General features: G+C 50.6%; 1 protein-coding gene across 18 annotated transcripts in view; it reads left to right on the top strand.

Moving 5' to 3' along the window:
- LOC142592743 (cell adhesion molecule Dscam1-like) overlaps positions 1-16566 on the top strand; it is a 187397-nt gene that overhangs the window by 155436 nt on the left and 15395 nt on the right. For all 18 annotated transcript variants that reach the window (XM_075704365.1, XM_075704378.1, XM_075704369.1 and 15 more), the window contains 4 exons: positions 1325-1447; positions 3029-3193; positions 6142-6212; positions 14838-15060. In XM_075704365.1, coding sequence (XP_075560480.1) covers positions 1325-1447; positions 3029-3193; positions 6142-6212; positions 14838-15060 — 582 coding nt within the window. The remainder of the gene's footprint in view (positions 1-1324; positions 1448-3028; positions 3194-6141; positions 6213-14837; positions 15061-16566) is intronic.

The raw sequence follows: 16566 nt of genomic DNA, 5'->3' as shown, positions 1-16566 counted from the left end.
TTTTTTTTTTTTTTTTAGTTATACTGCCTAGACGCAGGATTCTGTGCAGTTGATATTGTGCAGCGCGGGTGCCGCAAAAAAGAGAAAAAAAAAGGAAAAGTGAGTTTTGTCGCGATTGAAGAGCACGTTTAATAACTGAGAAGAGAAATGACTTGCTTATCTATAAAGCTTCAGGATAGATTTCTGATTTTTAGACCGCGTACGCGGACCACGAAGAAGTTAAGCTTTTGCGCTGTATCCCAGTTACTACTCCCCGTTCGCCTGTAAGCGGTAGACACATTTCAGAGGGACATTACTTCAGCCTCTTACGAGCAGTGACATACGCAACGTGTGTTTACAGGGCGAAATATTGTCGCCAAGCGCGTGAAGTAGGCGCTCCAACATGGCGCAGAGGTAACAGGCCGACAAGTGACGGGAGTGCGTTTTCGCGACATTTAGTACGCAGTTGCGCACACACACGCACCGAAAAACGGCTCGAATTCGAGTGTGTGGCTTGCGTCAGAGCAAGGCGTCTTATTTCTTACGGATAAATTTCAAGAATTTACTAACTGGTGACATCGTCGCGAGATCATATTTTCCGTGGGCTAGCGCGCTCGCAAAAACGGTATCCGAAACTCTTCAAAACGGGTAGACGACGGGTCGTATCCGCATCACATGAGTCTTCCAAGCCTGCTTCACAGCGTCTCACTCGGCTGAGCGCGCGTTGTGTGGTGTCCCCGGGCCACGGCCGTGTAAAAGGGTGGCGACGCGCAAAGCCCGACACACACGGAACACGCCGTGCGCGCCAGTGCGCGTATATCGTGCGTCACGCCGCGGCAGGCAGGCGCACGCAACCACACGAGGGGCGCCGGCGTGGACCGTGTACTTTACCTGTGCAGCGCGCTGTTCTTGCGGCAAGTAGTGTCCGGAGTACATTTACTGCTCATGTAGCTATACTGCGAATTCGTACTTGTTCATTCTTCCTCGAAAATTACTATACACATATACCATTGCACTGGCGCATTTACGCCATAGGCGCGCGCCGGTAATTGACGCCGGTTGACGAGGAACTAATTTCGGGCCTCGGAGCTGATCACACATGCTGTGCTTGCACATCGAGCCTGTACTTGGAGCCATATTCCACTTGCTCACTATCGCAAATTTTCTTCTTGTCATTCTAGTTTTGCCCTCCCCCACCTTAAGTAAGTATAGGGTTGCAAGCAGGATTTTTTTGTGTTCTGGTTGACACTTCTATACCATACTTTCGTGCGTTTGTCTGTCTCTCTCCCTCTCGGCATCGAGCCCTGCTCTAAATACGCATTCTCTTTCTTCTTTTGCCCCGCAGAGCCCCCGGAGAGTCCGACCAACGTGGCGGTCACCGAGCGCGGCAGCCGCCACGTCCAGATGAAGTGGTCGCAGTCGAGCAAGTCGGTGACCCGCTACCTCGTGCGCTACTGGAAGAAGTCCGGTGAGCATACACACTTCCACGTGGGGCTCGGTCTACGCGCGACACCGCTGCGACTAGCGCGCACTGTGTGTGTGTGTGTACGGGAACGCTTTCTCCGCGCCGCGGCCGAGATTGCGCCCGCAAACGAAGAGCCATATCTGCAGGCGTTATCGCAGGAGGCCGCCTCTCGAATGGCCCACTCGATCGTCGGCCAGACGAGAGTGCTCGCTTTTGATCTTGCCCGACGAGGCGTTGCCCTGCCGATATTCCTCTGCACGGGGGCGTAAGCGCTGTTCATCTGCGCTGAATAGACGGACGATTCTGCGAAGGCTGTTAACGCGGGCCTTGGGTTTTTTTTTTTTTTTAATGCTAGAGGTTGCGCGCGAAAATAGCGAACGGGGGACCAGGGTGAGGCGAGTGTGATACAAACAGGGGACACCGCGCTCTAGGTGTCCCGTGTTTGTGTACTCGATTCGCTCTGGTCCTTTGGTTATTTTAGCGCGTAAGACACTTACGCAGACCTTTACACAGGCCTATATGGAATACAAGGTTCGCGGCGGGCTTGGAGCCTCCTGTCGCGACTTCACGGCCAGAAGCACGGCTCCTATCATCGCCGAGGTGATTATGCGGCGTGAGCTAACCAGAAGGCGCGATTCTAAGCCTGTCTCAGTGACACTGCTTAGTAATCTATATCTCGAGGGCCAGAGTACGCCGCGTAGGTTCGACTGCCATATAGAGGTTGAGCCAGATTTAGATAAAAGATTACTTCTGAGCTTTTACGTGCCACGACCACGATTTCATTGTGAGGCACGCCGTAGTGGGGGACTCTGGATTCATTTTAAATACCTGGAGTTTTTCCAAACGCGGCCGGGATCGAGCCTGCAACCCCGAGCTCAGCAGCACGACGTCATAGCCACTAGGTCTACCGCGACGAGTGGCGAGTGAGATTAGTTTGTCAATGTTCATCGCTGAAGACACGCAGGAAGCGGAGCACACACTATAGGAGACACACGTAAAAGTATTTAAGAAACCCCTAAATGGGCGAAAATCTTACGATTTCCAGCCTCAGCACGTGGCCACCCGTCGAATAACCTTCACTAAGACCGAGTGAAACGGTGTAAGAAGGGCCCTCTTCCCCCTCAATCTTCCCAAAAGGCCTCGTGCCCTCTCAAAAAAAAAAAAAAAAAGTTGTAATCAATTAGTTCCAAAGAACTCAGCTGTAGCACCAGGCTACTCTTATTAAACAGTGATGGCCGAACACACCCACTTCGCGCATTGGCGAAGCTGCCTCGATTTGAGAATCATTCCAGCAGTGGCTCACGCCTCCGGGTGCACGCCAGCGCAACATCTGTCTACCGAGGTGCCTCGAAAGAGAGGAAGAAACTTTTTTTTTTCACGTGTAGCAGAAATGGGTCACTGACCGGGATCGCCGGACGACGTTTTCTGGTTGTCCGGACTGTTACGGCGGCGCGGCGGGCGATTCATTCGCCAGCTTTGCTCGCCTTCGCTACATACCACGTGTCGCAACGAAGGCGGCGACAGAGCGACGACGAGCTCGTCGTCTCGCATAAGTGTTAATTCCTCCTCTCCTTCCGGACACAGGCAAGGGCAGCGTGCTGCAGGAACGGGAAGTGGACGGTCTGCGGCCCAGCCTGACCGTGACCAAGCTGCACCCGGGCACAGAGTACACGGCCGTGGTGCTCGCCGAAAACTCGGTCGGCTTCGGCGAGCCCTCGGACCCGGTCCACTTCACCACCACCTCCGAAGGTACGGATAAATTAAGTTCTGGGGCATTACGTGCCGGAACCACGATCTCATTACGAGGCACGCCGTAGTGGGAGACCTCGGTTTAGTAATTGACGCGCCTGGAGTTCCTTTTTAACGTGCACCCAACGTACGGCACACGGGCGTTTTTGCATTTTGGCCCCACGTAAATGCGGCCGCCGCGGTCGGGATTTGATCCCGCGACCTCGTCTATATAGCAGCGCAACGCGAAAGCCACTAAGCAGCCACGGCGGCTAAAGTATAAATGCACACGATCATCAAGTTACGTTCGCTTTCTCAATTTCATAGCACTGCATGTGGTCGCTGCAGCCGATGTTTCTGCCAAACTGTTTGGTGCTCGGATAAATGCGCTTTGACACGGGCCTACCTGGTATTGCATTAACCGCACATGTGGAATTCCGATTCGGGATATCAGACATACTGATTGCGTCGACTCTCGCATTTGCGAGCGCCCATGAAAAGATTTATTGGCATCAGCTTCATCAGGTAAGATGCATTAAACTATAAATGAGGTAGTTTTCGTAAAACTTCATCGTATTTATTTATTTATTTATTTATTTATTTATTATTCTTTTCAATGGAAGGAAAATTATCAGCCACGCGCCACTGTGATGTGTGTCTGAGGAACCGCTTTGCTATTAGGCTACCCAATCACGCGGCACTCCTGAGGTTTAAATTCCATTGAAAGCAGCTCAAAACCACGGCTGAGATTTAAAAAAAAAAAAAAGACATTTAGAATACAGATGCCCAAAATGCGTACAGAATGTCGCGATCCTCCCTGACGGAAAGCACAGCGCGACGCGCAGTGTGGAAACCATAGCTTGAAGAACAAGCAAACGAAACTATGCCGCGGTTTCCTTTGCGGTGTTATATGTATATATATATTATATGTTATGTATAGCGACGCCAGCGGGGCCAGGCGTGACATGAGGGGTGCTGAAGTTGTCAACTTGTCGATGTACTTGCGAGTGACGTCGGTTGTGCTGTTCCGGAGCGCTGGTCAACGTTCGGCAACTTGCGCGACAGCGTGTCGGTTATATGCGTACACGGATGCCGAAGATACACAGACTTCAGCGATTGGTCGACGTTGCCGTCAGCTTACCGCGGGGGCCAATGGCGGACATCAACCAGCCTCGTTCTATCTATCTATGTCGAATCACGTTCGCTCGGCAGCGGTGCTGAAGCAATGACGTCACTTAGGGGAGTCTGCTAAGGATGCCTCTACGGCGTCTCGCCTTGTTTCCCGAGTGAAATTATCCGAAATTGAGTACTAAGAAGAATTACATATCTGCAGGCGGGTTTTTGAAGTCAGGAGCCAGTTATTAATTTTGCGATGGCGATCAAGCTTCGAATTTAGCATTGGACTTATTCGCGTGACTCTTTGCGTTGCGCATTTCAACAGGCCCGTATTCACAAAAAAAAAAAATTCTTACGACGGAATTTTGTTTGTAAGATGAAATTCCAGCGATTCACGATGCTGGACATATTAGTGAAGGCGGCTGTCCAGTGGCAAACAACACGAACGAATTTAAAGCTTTGCGAATTGGGACCCCATGTTTTACAGCTAGTCCTCCATAGTTACTACGTACAGTCACGTTAGAATGTGTGCCGCTATGGTAAACGCACTCCAGAGCAAACCGTCTAATTATCTCATGATTGCCCTCACCGTTCACGGAATTGCGAATGACACCGAAACACCCTGTGCGCGCCAGATGCGACGGCTCCAACGAACGAAGCGTGCGCGTGCACACAAGCCCGCGGTGTCTCATTCATTCGCGTCGCTTCGTATGCTACGCGAATCAAAACCAATTCGCCGGGCATTCCAGCTTTTTGGCACAACGTGTGTTGGTTACGCAACAGCGATCAAACTTACTATGATTCGACGAACCTTCTCCTCCGTAACCGTTAACATTGAGGCAGAACGATTTATCACGGCAGTATTCCTGCGCTGTTAAACGCCGCTGTGTAGCGCAGGAGATACGCAACACTCGTTACTACGAGTTTTAGTACTGCGACATGGCGATACGTGAACTTGTTGCGCCATCCGGAAGATAATCAAAGCGCTTGTCACACGCAACTCAAGCCAATTCAGACGCGCTCGCCGCATCCCTAGCCAGACACAGTAGCCGGATTGTCAAAATGCCTCACTGGAATTCTGCACTTGGTAAGCGGTTCCCGCCGCGCAGGATTCTGAGTTGGGCTCTACGCGTTGACTTCGCGCAGCAAATCCAAATTGTAGGCCACCGAAAAGTAGAGCCTTCCGGCGGTCATCTTTGACGCCGCCATTTTGCGAACACGAACAGTCTCGCGCTGTCCCGGACAAACGAAAATTACGAGAGCGACAGGCGAGGACCCCCCCACGTACGCGCGCAAAGATGGGATGCCTGCGTGGGCGGCGGCAGCGTACGCATCACGTTCGTTCGTGACGCGTTCAGCACATGCGCACTTTGCAAAACGTAGCGCTCTCACATGCGTGCAACGTACGCAACACTAAAGCTCTGTATTACCAAGAGGAGTTTCAAGCGAGGCTATTGCGCGACCTTTGAGCTTACGTCGGGTGAACTGCGCTATCCGCAACCTTCCGTGCGTCAGGTAGTCACGATCGGGTTTAATGCGAGACTCTGAGCGTACCAAAAATCAAACGGGTAAGTCCTGTACCAAAATCTCTAGGGACTTTAGAAAAGGCTCGCGATACAAGGAGCATTATAGAGTAGGGAACACAATGTGGTTTATCTACGGCCACTTTAGTATGACGAAACCGAAAAAAAGAAAGACTTGCAACACTGGTGGACTGTAGTACTTGATGCAGATTATCTACAGAGGCTTTCGTGTATGCAGAAGGAAATGAAGATGTGCAAATACAGCGGCTTCTCGTATCTATTCAGCGGGACTGACTTGTGCCATGCTCTTTCCGCTCTCTTCTCCTGCAGAACCTGGCGCTCCGCCAATGAACGTGAAGTGCGAGGCCATTGACACCAAGACGATCAAGGTCATCTGGGAGGTGAGCTCTGAACCTCTGACTTAACTGAATCAATTTCTGTGAATACCAATTTGTTGTCGTCGAAGAGGGCAATAAGGCATGGAACACAAGGTAGCGCAGCAAATGTTCCGCGTTGGCACGCACTGCGTCGCTTGTTGGGCTAGTCCGTAAAATTGTGTCGCTAAACACCGTAATATCGAAGATGAGACGAATTTTACCTCTTGTTTTTTGCTGCGCTATTAAATCATGGAGCTTTAGCCCAACTATCCCAATAAGCTACTATTGCAGAAGTGTTCTCGCTCGCTTTTTGTGGTTGGCTCTGTTTCTTTTTTTCATTAAGATGAAAAGTAATAGATAATAATAATAATATTTGGGGTTTTACGTGCCAAAACCACTTTCTGATTATGAGGCACGCCGTAGTGGAGGACTCCGAAAATTTTGACCACCTGGGGTTCTTTAACGTGCACCTAAATCTAAGCACACGGGTGTTTTCGCATTTCGCCCCCATCGAAATGCGGCCGCCGTGGCCGGGATTCGATCCCGCGACCTCGTGCTCAGCAGTCAAACACCATAGCCACTGAGCAACCACGGCGGGTGAAAAGTAATAGAGTCTTCGCGGTAATATACTGGCGACGGCGTTTTTTTCACTTAGTTATCTCACAGTTAAACCGAATACAGCTACCATTGCAGGGTACAGTTACGTGCAAGTGCCAGGCAGGAGCACACAGTTAGGTGACTAAAAACTTCAATGACAAACTGCATTATTACTCCAACTCGCGGCCGCGGGACAACGGTGATGATAAAAGCACTAAAAGCACACAGGCAGACTTGATCGTAGGTATTTACCACGCGAGTTAATCCTTTTCGCGATGCGCCGCGGTGGGAACGCTTAATCGGGAGACACACGGTCCGATCCGGTGTCCGATCCGGTGTCCGATCCGGCGTCCGACGCTCCCCGACGGCAGCCGGAATCGAGGTGTTCTGCCGTGCCGAACCGCCGGACCGGGCGCCCGGCGTGCGACAAACCGAGCAGGTTTCTTGCCGCTTTTTTTTTTTTTTGGCTTCATTTTTTGTCTTTGCCGGCTACGATTCGTTTCCGATACGAAATGATTACCAGTGTGTAAAATTATCTCGAACGTGTGCCTGTTCTGCAAAGCAGCGCCTAGTACACTACTACTAAGCTACTGGCGAGATCGGGAGCTGCGAGGCAAGGGCATTTCGCAGGCGGCTGTAGCCGACACCCATCTACATTTGCGACAGCTGATCGCACAGTAGCAGGGCAGAAGAGGTAACAGTTTCGTATTCGTGCGTTGTCGCTGAGGCAACGTGCGGGGCGCCACCAAAAGCTCCATCTCGTTCCAATGGAGCAAACTGCTTCGCCAAAAGAGTCTACACGAAGTTTAGTGGAAATCGAAACTATCAAGTGCCCTTTCGCAATGTGTCAAGGCAGGAGCATTCACCCGCTGTCTGAGCGAGGATGCTCGCTTAGCTTGCACGTTAGCCCTTCGCATGGACGGCGTCGAGCAAACCAACTGTATTTAATTAAGGACGGCCTAAGTGTACAGTGTTAATCGCGTTGGCCAAAATAAGCGTCCTTCGACGAGCTCGGGCGGGATCGCAAGCGCCGTCGGCCGCGGCGTCCGCCGAGCTAGGCCTACCGGCCCTATCGCTTGCTGTCAGCGGAGCCTTCAGTGGACAACGCGCCGCTGTGAAGTATTTCGTCAGTCGCGGAGGCATAAACTTATTGAGAGTGTTCGCGTAAAGCGAAGAAGTGTTGTGCAAAGTTGTTTATATTACGCTTCTCGACGTGGATATGAAGTCTTCCGAGGCTATATACAAGCTCGGACGGTGTACCGGGACGGAGTTTACGCGCCGTGTGCCCCCAATCGTCGTATGCCGCACGTCGGATCGGGCGCTGAATCGTATTGGGTGTCTGCTGCTTTACGCTCTTTTCACGGCGATCTCGCCGGCGACGCCACGTTTGATCACGTGGTGACGCGTCCGCATCTGGGCTCAGCTGCCTGCGTTGCCTCCATATTTACAATGGATGTGCATGACGCCTGGTGCGGCTGGGCAAATCTCTGTTTCGGTGGGTACCGTAGACGGTGACTGGGTAGACCACACGAAGCTTTGGCCGCAGCTTCACAGAGGAGACGTAAGCGCCTTTGAAGCTCATTACGTCGTCTTCAAACGACTGGAGCAGCGTATACGGTGATTGTATGAAAAACGTGGATATAAATGTACACCAAGCGGTCCAAAGTTTCCGCTTATGAATTACATCAAGATCAACGTGTTTTGATCTTCGTTCTTTATTTCGCAAACGCATTGAAGCAGCGGCTTGTCATGTTTCTGACTCAGTAACGTCCCTTGCTGCGGTCACTACCTGCCTAATTGCGCTAAGTTGCGATAGGTTTGTTCTTGCGGTGCAGAGGGCTTGGAACGTAGATTTTCTGCACATCGTAATAGCTCGTAGCAAAGACGCGTTATCGCTAGTCGTTCGCTAACTCTGTGGACCTTTACGAAACGTTCGGCTTCGAACATTCGTGAGTTGTCGCTGTAGTCGCCGTCACCCGCGCTTCAGCACATTGAATCAAGTCGCTCACTCTTGATACATTGGCGACAGGTCTTGCGTGTGAGGTTAGGCTGGATGTGTGCAGATAACGTGCAGCAAGCTTACTAAGCCAGGAAGAGGCCCTACTCTCGTCACTTTGTAACCAGCGGTACTCACTCTTGCCGATGTTCCAGAGTTAGTCCTTTCGTTAGAGGTCAGCTATACAACACTGACGGAAGAGCGATTTTTTTTTTATCCTCGACCAAAGCCGTGCATCGCGAAGGCGGCCAGCATCACAGACAATCCTTATGTAGCCGCGATCCGCGGAATTGGTCACGCAGATTCAGTTCATTGCTTAAAATGCCTGTAACTACTTTTGCAGTCAGCTACTTCCCCCCTACCATTCCACATTTTGAGGCATGAATGGAGTACAGTACATTAGCCGACACCCAGCTACATTTCCGACAGCTGATCGCACAGTAGCGTGACAGAAGCGGTATTGGTTTCCTATTCGAGCGTTTTCGCTGAGGCAACGTGCGGCGCCCCGCCGAAAGCTACAGCTCGTTCCTATAGAGCCAACTGGTTCGCGAAAAGTCTATGCGGAGTGTACGAGAAATCGAAACTATAAAGTGCCCTTTTACAGTGCGCCAAGGCAGGACCACGACAAAGAAATTATGCGTCTACCTTTCCGCGATGACCTGCGGCAGGAACCCGAAGCGGAGCGCAGTGGAAATCGAAACATTGCCTTTTCGCGATGTGTCGCCACAGAAAAATGAAATGGAATGTCGCAGAAACAGAATCCATGTTTCCACCTTGCGATGTGCCATGGCAGGAACGCTAAACAGAGCGCAGCGGAAATCAAAACTATAAAACTCCTTCTCGGATGTGCCGCAGCAGGAAGGCTACACTACAGCGGAAATCGAAACTATAGGCGCTTTTTTTCGCGATGTCTCGCCGTACAGAAACGAAATGGATTATCACAGAAACGGAATCTGTGCGGCTACCTTCGCGATCGCTGCGGCAGGCACGCTGAACAGTGCAGCGGTAATCGAAACTATAAAGTGCATTTTCGCAATGCGTCGCAGCAAAGAAACTAAAGGGGGTACCGCACACACGGAACCTTACCTTCGCGATGCACCACAGTAGGAACGCTAGACAGTGCAACGGAAATCGACAGTATAGGTGCTTTTCGTGATACGTTGCCGCAAAGAAACGAAATGTAGTGTCGCAGAAAGTGAATGTATGCGTCTACCTTCGCGATGCGCGCAGGGACGCTAAACAGGGTGCAGCGTAAATCGAAACTATAGGTCTTCTCGCGATAAGTCGTCTCACAGAAACGAAATGGGGTGTCGCAAAAACGAATCTATGTGTCTAGCTTCGCGACGCGCTGCAGCAGACCCGCTAAACAGAGTGCAGTGGAAATTGAAATTATGGAGTGCCTTTTCGCCATGCGTCGCAGCAGAGAAACAAAAAGGTGTCGCAGGAACGGAATCTGCGCGTCTACTTTCGTGAGGCGCAGCAGCGGGAAAGCTAAACTGAGTGCAGTAGAAATAAAAAACTAGGTGCTTTTTGCGATGCGTCGCTTTAAAGGGACACCAAAGGTTAATATTAAGTCAACGTGGACTGTTGAAATACTATCCCAGAAACCTCGAAACGCAGGTTTCATGCGAAGAAGAGACTTACTTTAAGAGAAAATGCGTTCCGAAGCGTCCGCGTACTTCTAGCGCAGTTCAAGTCGTCCGCCCTCCGATCGAGGAGTGGGGACGCCATGGTCTCATACTGACGTTGCGCCGTCGATGAGTAAAACGGCGCCCGCAGACGGCGCTACGGCTTTTCTGCACAAAAGGCAAACGCGCGGCCAGAAACAGAACCAAGACAGAGCCGACAGCAGCGCGAAAGCGATGTGGTGGCTAGCGGAAAGGAGAGAGAGAGAGAATAAACATTTATTTCGTAAAGCGAGTAGAAAAGTTCCTCGATGAGTGGGGCCCTCAGTCCAGGGCTCCATTTCCATGCGCGACTTCGCGAGCCCGCTGGATCAGCCGTTGCTGTTCCTGCTGGCTTGTGCTGAGCAGCGCAGACTCCCAAGAGGAAAGGGTAGGGTTGGGTATAGGAGGAACACCTGAAGGGTTAGGGCATTCCCATATGGAGTGGTACACCATGGGTTTGGCCCCACAGTGGGGACAATAGGAAGGGTACAGGGTGGGATGAAAGATATGTAGCATGTGGAGACAAGGAAATGAATTGGTCTGCAGTTGCCGCCAGACAGCGGCATCTGCTCTATTAAGCGAAGGATGAGGAGGGGGATAGTTATGGCGACTTTGTCGGTAGACTCGAGCGTATCAGTGTACTGTAGGGGCTCTGGCGGTGCGTCGTCTGGGTTGGACAGCTCTTCCGATGGTGCCCGGCCAGTCAGACCTCGGGCTACCGCATTAACGCGTTCATTACCATGGAGAGAGGCGTGTCCAGGAGTCGAGACGATACGCACCCTGTGTAACGTGGGAGGGGGGACAGAGGAGATAATTCGATGTGTGTGTGCAGTCACGAGGCTCAGACTCTCACGCGATGCTCTGCGGCAGGAACGCTCAACAGAGTGCACGGGAAATCGAAACTATATGTGCTTTTCGCGATACATCGTAGGAGAGAAATGAAACGGAGTGTCGCAGAAACGGAATCTATGCAGCTACCTTCGCAATGCGCTGCGCCAGGAACGCTAAATAGAATGCAGCAGAAATGGAAACTATAGCGTGCCTTTCCCGATGCGTTGCAGCAGAAAAAACGGAAGCTATGCGGCTACTTTCGCGATGCACTGCGACAGGAACTCAACAGAGTGCAGAGGAAACCGAAACTATAGAGTATTTCGGGATACATCGCAGCAGAGAGATGAAATGGAGTGTCGCAGAAACGGAATCTATGTGGCTACTTTCGCGATGCGCTGCGGCAGGAACGCTAAATCGAGTGCAGATGAAATCTATACTATAGGCGTCTTTCCCTATGCGCCGCAGCAGAGAAATGAAACGGAGTGTCGCAGAAATGGAATCTATGTGGCTACCTTTGCGATGCGCTGCGGCAGGAATGCTAGAGTGCAGCGGAAATCGAAACTATAGAGTGCCTTTCTCGATGCGTCGCAGCAAAAAAAAATGAAACGGAGTGTCACAGAAACGCAATCTGCGGATATACTTTCGCGATGCGCTGCGGCTGGTACGCTAGAAGGTTATGTGGCTACCTTCACGATGCGCTGCGGCAGGAACGCTAAATAGAGTGAAGCGGAAATCGAAACTATAGATTGCCTTTCTCGATGCGTCGCAGGAAAAAAAATGGAACGGAGTGCCACAGAAACGCAATTTGCGCATATACTTTCGCGGTGCGCTGCGGCTGGTGCGCTAAAAGGCTGTTTCATATGGCGCGATTGGGGCGAAAGAAATCGTTCTGCCGCACACGTCGCAGAGCGATTTTCGCTGACAGCTTTCACATGCGTTTGCGGCAGCGCGATTTCTATCGCAGCGATGCGCAAGGTTGCCCCCTGCTCACGAAGTATCCATGCCTGCATCGTTAAATTAAAACATGGAAACTAGTCGAATATCGGAATTTTCCTATTATTATTCGATAATAGAATAGGTACACCATTTTTTTACATTTAAAAGCGTTGATACTTTACGACAGCTTGCAGATACGGTGAGTGAGGCGCTGCACAACACCACAAGTATGAGCGTGCGGCGTCGGTGGGGTGGTTCCGTTTAGTACGCTAGTTTCGCTGTTACTATGTAAGCCACGACATTTTTTCCTAGATGAGTATTTGTTTTTGCAGAAGAGCAAGCTACTTCTGAATTTTCATGTATAAGCAGCTGGCGCAATTTGTAGCGATGAAGATTTTGACGGCGGTGGCGATCAAGTGGGTACGTGCCTTATGTTGAAGCGGCGTCCTTCTCAGACCTGGATAGCGTGCAGCTTCTCCTTTTAAAAGAATTGTTTAAGTGGAAGAAAAGAAAAATGGTCATGAAGCTCCTAAGCCGCAAACGCTGGTGGGTACGCCCTATTAAAACATAGCTAAAACAGGCGCGCGACACTAAAACAGCGGTAAAACAGGAAAGCGACTATTTTGACGGCGCTTTGTTTCGTCACATACAATGCCTTTCCCACATCGCGCCGATCGCTGCGACTCAGCGACGGAGCGACCAAGTTTGAATCCAGTCGCGGAGAGTCCACGACGTCGCGGCGGTCGCTGAGCGACAGAATTCGCTGTGTCGCTGACTGAAAATAGCGCAGTGTGAAACAACCTAAACAGAGTGCAGCGTAAATCGAAACTATAGGTGCTTTTTCGCGATGCATCGCCTTAAGCAAAGCGGAGTGTCATGCAAACAGAATATATGCGGCTACTTTCGCGACGCGCTACGGCAGGAACGCCAAATAGAGTGCAGTGGAAATCGGAACTATAGAGTGCATTTCGGGATGCATCGCAGCAGAGAAATGAAACGGAGTGTCGCAGAAACGGAATCTATGCGGCTATTTTCGCGATGCGCGGCGGCAGGAATGCTTAACAAAGTGCAGCGGAAATCGAAACTATGGAGTCCCTTTCCCGATGCGTCGCAGCAGAAAAATGAAACTGAGTGTCGCAGAAATGGAATCTATGCGGCTACCTTCGCGATGTGATGCGGCAGGAACGCTAGAGTGCAGCAGAAATCGAAAATATAGGTGCTTTTCCCAATGCATCACCTTAAGCAAAGTGGAGTAACGTGGAAACTGAATCTATGCGGCTGCTTTGGCGATGCGCTGCGGCAGAAACGCTAAATGGAGTGCAGTGGAAATCCAAACTATAGAATGCCTTTCCCGGTGCGTCGCAACAGAGAAATGAAACGGTGTGTCGCAGGTATGGAGTCTACGCGTTTACCTTCGCGATGCGCTGCAGCAGGAACGCGAAACGGAATGCAGTTGAAATCGCAATTATATGTGCTTTTCGCTATACATCTCCGCAAGAAAACAAAACGGAGTGTCGCAAAGGTTGTATCTATGTATCTGCCTTAGTGATGCGCTCCGGTAAGAACGCTAACCTATACACGAAATCGAGGCAGTAAGCTGCCTGTTCTCGATGCACTGATTCCGATAGCAAACTATTAAACAGGTATACGAAGTAAGGATAGCAGCTTTATCGGATATATAAGCTTGTAAACATTTGCTTAACTAATTCACAAGTATGGTGTCATGCACACGCAGGAAAACAAACACATCTCACTGGATGACCTGGACACTCGCTGTCAGAACGCTGGCGTGGTGATGAGCGATAACAGGAGCGAGCGAATTGACATTCATGCTGCCTATCGTTTCAACGCGAACTAAGCGTATGGTGTACTGGAATGGGGCAGTGTGTCATCCGTGCAGCAAAACAATGGGAGAACAGGGGACGCTCCTGCGATGACGCCACCAGTAGTGTGCTGCGATCGACCGGCGTCGCGATAGTTTAGTAGTGTAAGAGTCCTTCACTTTTGCAGTGTCACTGAAATGGAAGCTACATTTCAGCATGTGTTGCGGAAGGAACATGAACCGGAATGACACTGAAGGCGAGACAAGCGCTCTTTCGCAATGAGCCGAGGTAAACGCGAAGCGGACTTTTGAGGAAATGGAAACTCTGTACTGTCTATGTTTTCATGATCCGCTGAGGCAGGATCGTAAAACGAACTGTTGTAAAAACCGCTATAAGTGCCTACCACGATGCGCTCCGGCAGGAACGCTAAACACAGAGTCGTGTACACAAACAGCTTTGAGCACCGAAAGGGGCCTTTGTGCACCCAAAGCGGCACGCTCCGCTTCCCTTCCATTCTTGTGCTTGTCTTGAATTCTTTTGTGGACCTTTTTTGCATTCCGTTGTATTCCCGGTGGCTTGTATCCCCTAAGTTTACGCTCGTAAAAATGTAAATCTCTCTAATAAATGCCTGTTCGTAATGCGCAGCTGTAAGAACGCTAAACGGAGTGTTTCGGAAACCGACATAATGCGTCTGTCTTTCTCTGTTGTTCTGCGGCAGCAATACACAACAGACGATCGCGGAAGCCGAAACTATGCGGATCTGCGGTGGACGTAACACCCAGCGAATCTTATGATGCAGGCACCGCCGGCGGATAAGCTGAACGGCGAGCTCCGTGGCTACTCGGTCAGCTACCGACTGGAAGGGACACCCTTCAGCCACGAGACAGTCAACCGGAATGCCAAACAGAAAGTGTTCACCGGCCTTCAGGCGGCCTCCGTGTACACCTTCTCGGTGAAAGCCTTCAACGACATCGACTCCGGACCGGCTTCCGAGGAAGTCTCCTGTACTACGCTCAATGGAGGTGGGTCACTCAGTGGGGCATGCGCACAGCCTCCAGGTGTGAGCGACAAAACGACTAGTCATAAAAGCACACTCATGCCGCTATATTTATTACAGGGTGGGCCTATTCTGTTTTCATTTCACACAACAAATTGCACAAATCCGGAGCGAACCTACTCACCACCACGTGAACAATCGTTGAATGTTGTGCACTGAAGGGTGCAGCCAAGGGGGGTACACCGGGCACGTAGGTCACTGCGTGGGTCGAGGTAGTTTGCTGAAAAACGAGCACTTAGCTCATTACAACTGCTAGTGGAATGAGTTATCTTTTTCACGAAAATGTTCAGTGCAGAGAGCGAGGCGCCGTCGCGTTCCATCTTGACATTTGCTCAGGCTTGGAGTACTAGGTGAACATAGCCACTGATAAGAGGGAGCCGTAAAAGCCATTTGTGCAACGAAAAGAAGCACTAATAATAGCTGGGAGGCATGCTCATCAAGCGAAGTTGCTTTAAATCATTCAGTACCCCACATGGCACACGGGGCATGCCCACTTCCGCTCTACACATTGCTCCAGAACTTTATGCCCCGTCTTATATATTTCGCGTAATGCAGTGAACGCTGCGGGTTGTGTCAGACAGACAGGAACGAGAACCAGCTGCAAGTTGCCGAAAAGGCAGCAGAGCCTGCCCATTTTGTGAGCTGCTAATCTTTTCGTTGCCCTTCTATATCTGCCTGGCGTCGTGCTTAGTAAGGCGATTAGCGAAAGACGATGTGTGAGCCACTTTGATCTGGGTCTCTTTCCTGGTTGGCTAAAGCAACCATTTTCGCTGTACTTCGCAGATTGGATCAGAAGAACAAATGTTCTGGGTTTTGCACAAATGCGCAGTAATTGTGCAGTTGATTAAGGCGTTGATTAAGGCGTTGATTAAGGCGTGGTGTGAAAAGCAAGTATGCATTTCTCTTAGTGCGGACTTGAGGACGCGGATAGAGAGACATGATTCACACCCCAGCCAAAAACAAAAACTTGGAATTCTAGAACCGTATACTTTTCATTGTACTGGCAGGTGAACGGCACTGGCGTTAAAATAGAGAACTGTGTTCACACATGCCAGTGCTACTACTGACCATGAGCTGTTTGCATGTGCATTAATAACAACTTGCGCACATCCCCACCAGCACATGCCCCTGGCTTGTATTTGCATGAACAAAGCTGGCTGATCTCCCCTAGCAATCGCTTTCAGCAACCTTCATTGAATGCCCATATAACACCACCGCCATACGCAAGGCCTTAGGGTTCTCAGCCATGAATGTCACACAGTGGACAGGCACACCAAGATTCTCAAGAGAAGAGCAAGAAGCCAGCAGCGGTGCTTTCTTCACTCCAATTTTAGGAGCGTCAGGCTCGGCTCACTGGCTCGAGCGTTCAGGTGTAGGAATATCTTGCACTGTGAGCTCAAGTTGTTGATGGTTTCATGCAAATGACTGTCCTCGCGCCTCCAGCTCCTGACCCACAACTTCACTACCACTT

This window comes from Dermacentor variabilis, chromosome 9 (assembly GCF_050947875.1).
Source record: "Dermacentor variabilis isolate Ectoservices chromosome 9, ASM5094787v1, whole genome shotgun sequence".
In the NCBI taxonomy this organism is placed as follows: Eukaryota; Metazoa; Arthropoda; class Arachnida; order Ixodida; family Ixodidae; genus Dermacentor; species Dermacentor variabilis.
The sequence above is the reverse complement of the archived record's forward strand: the minus strand, read 5'-3'. Positions and strand labels throughout refer to the sequence as shown.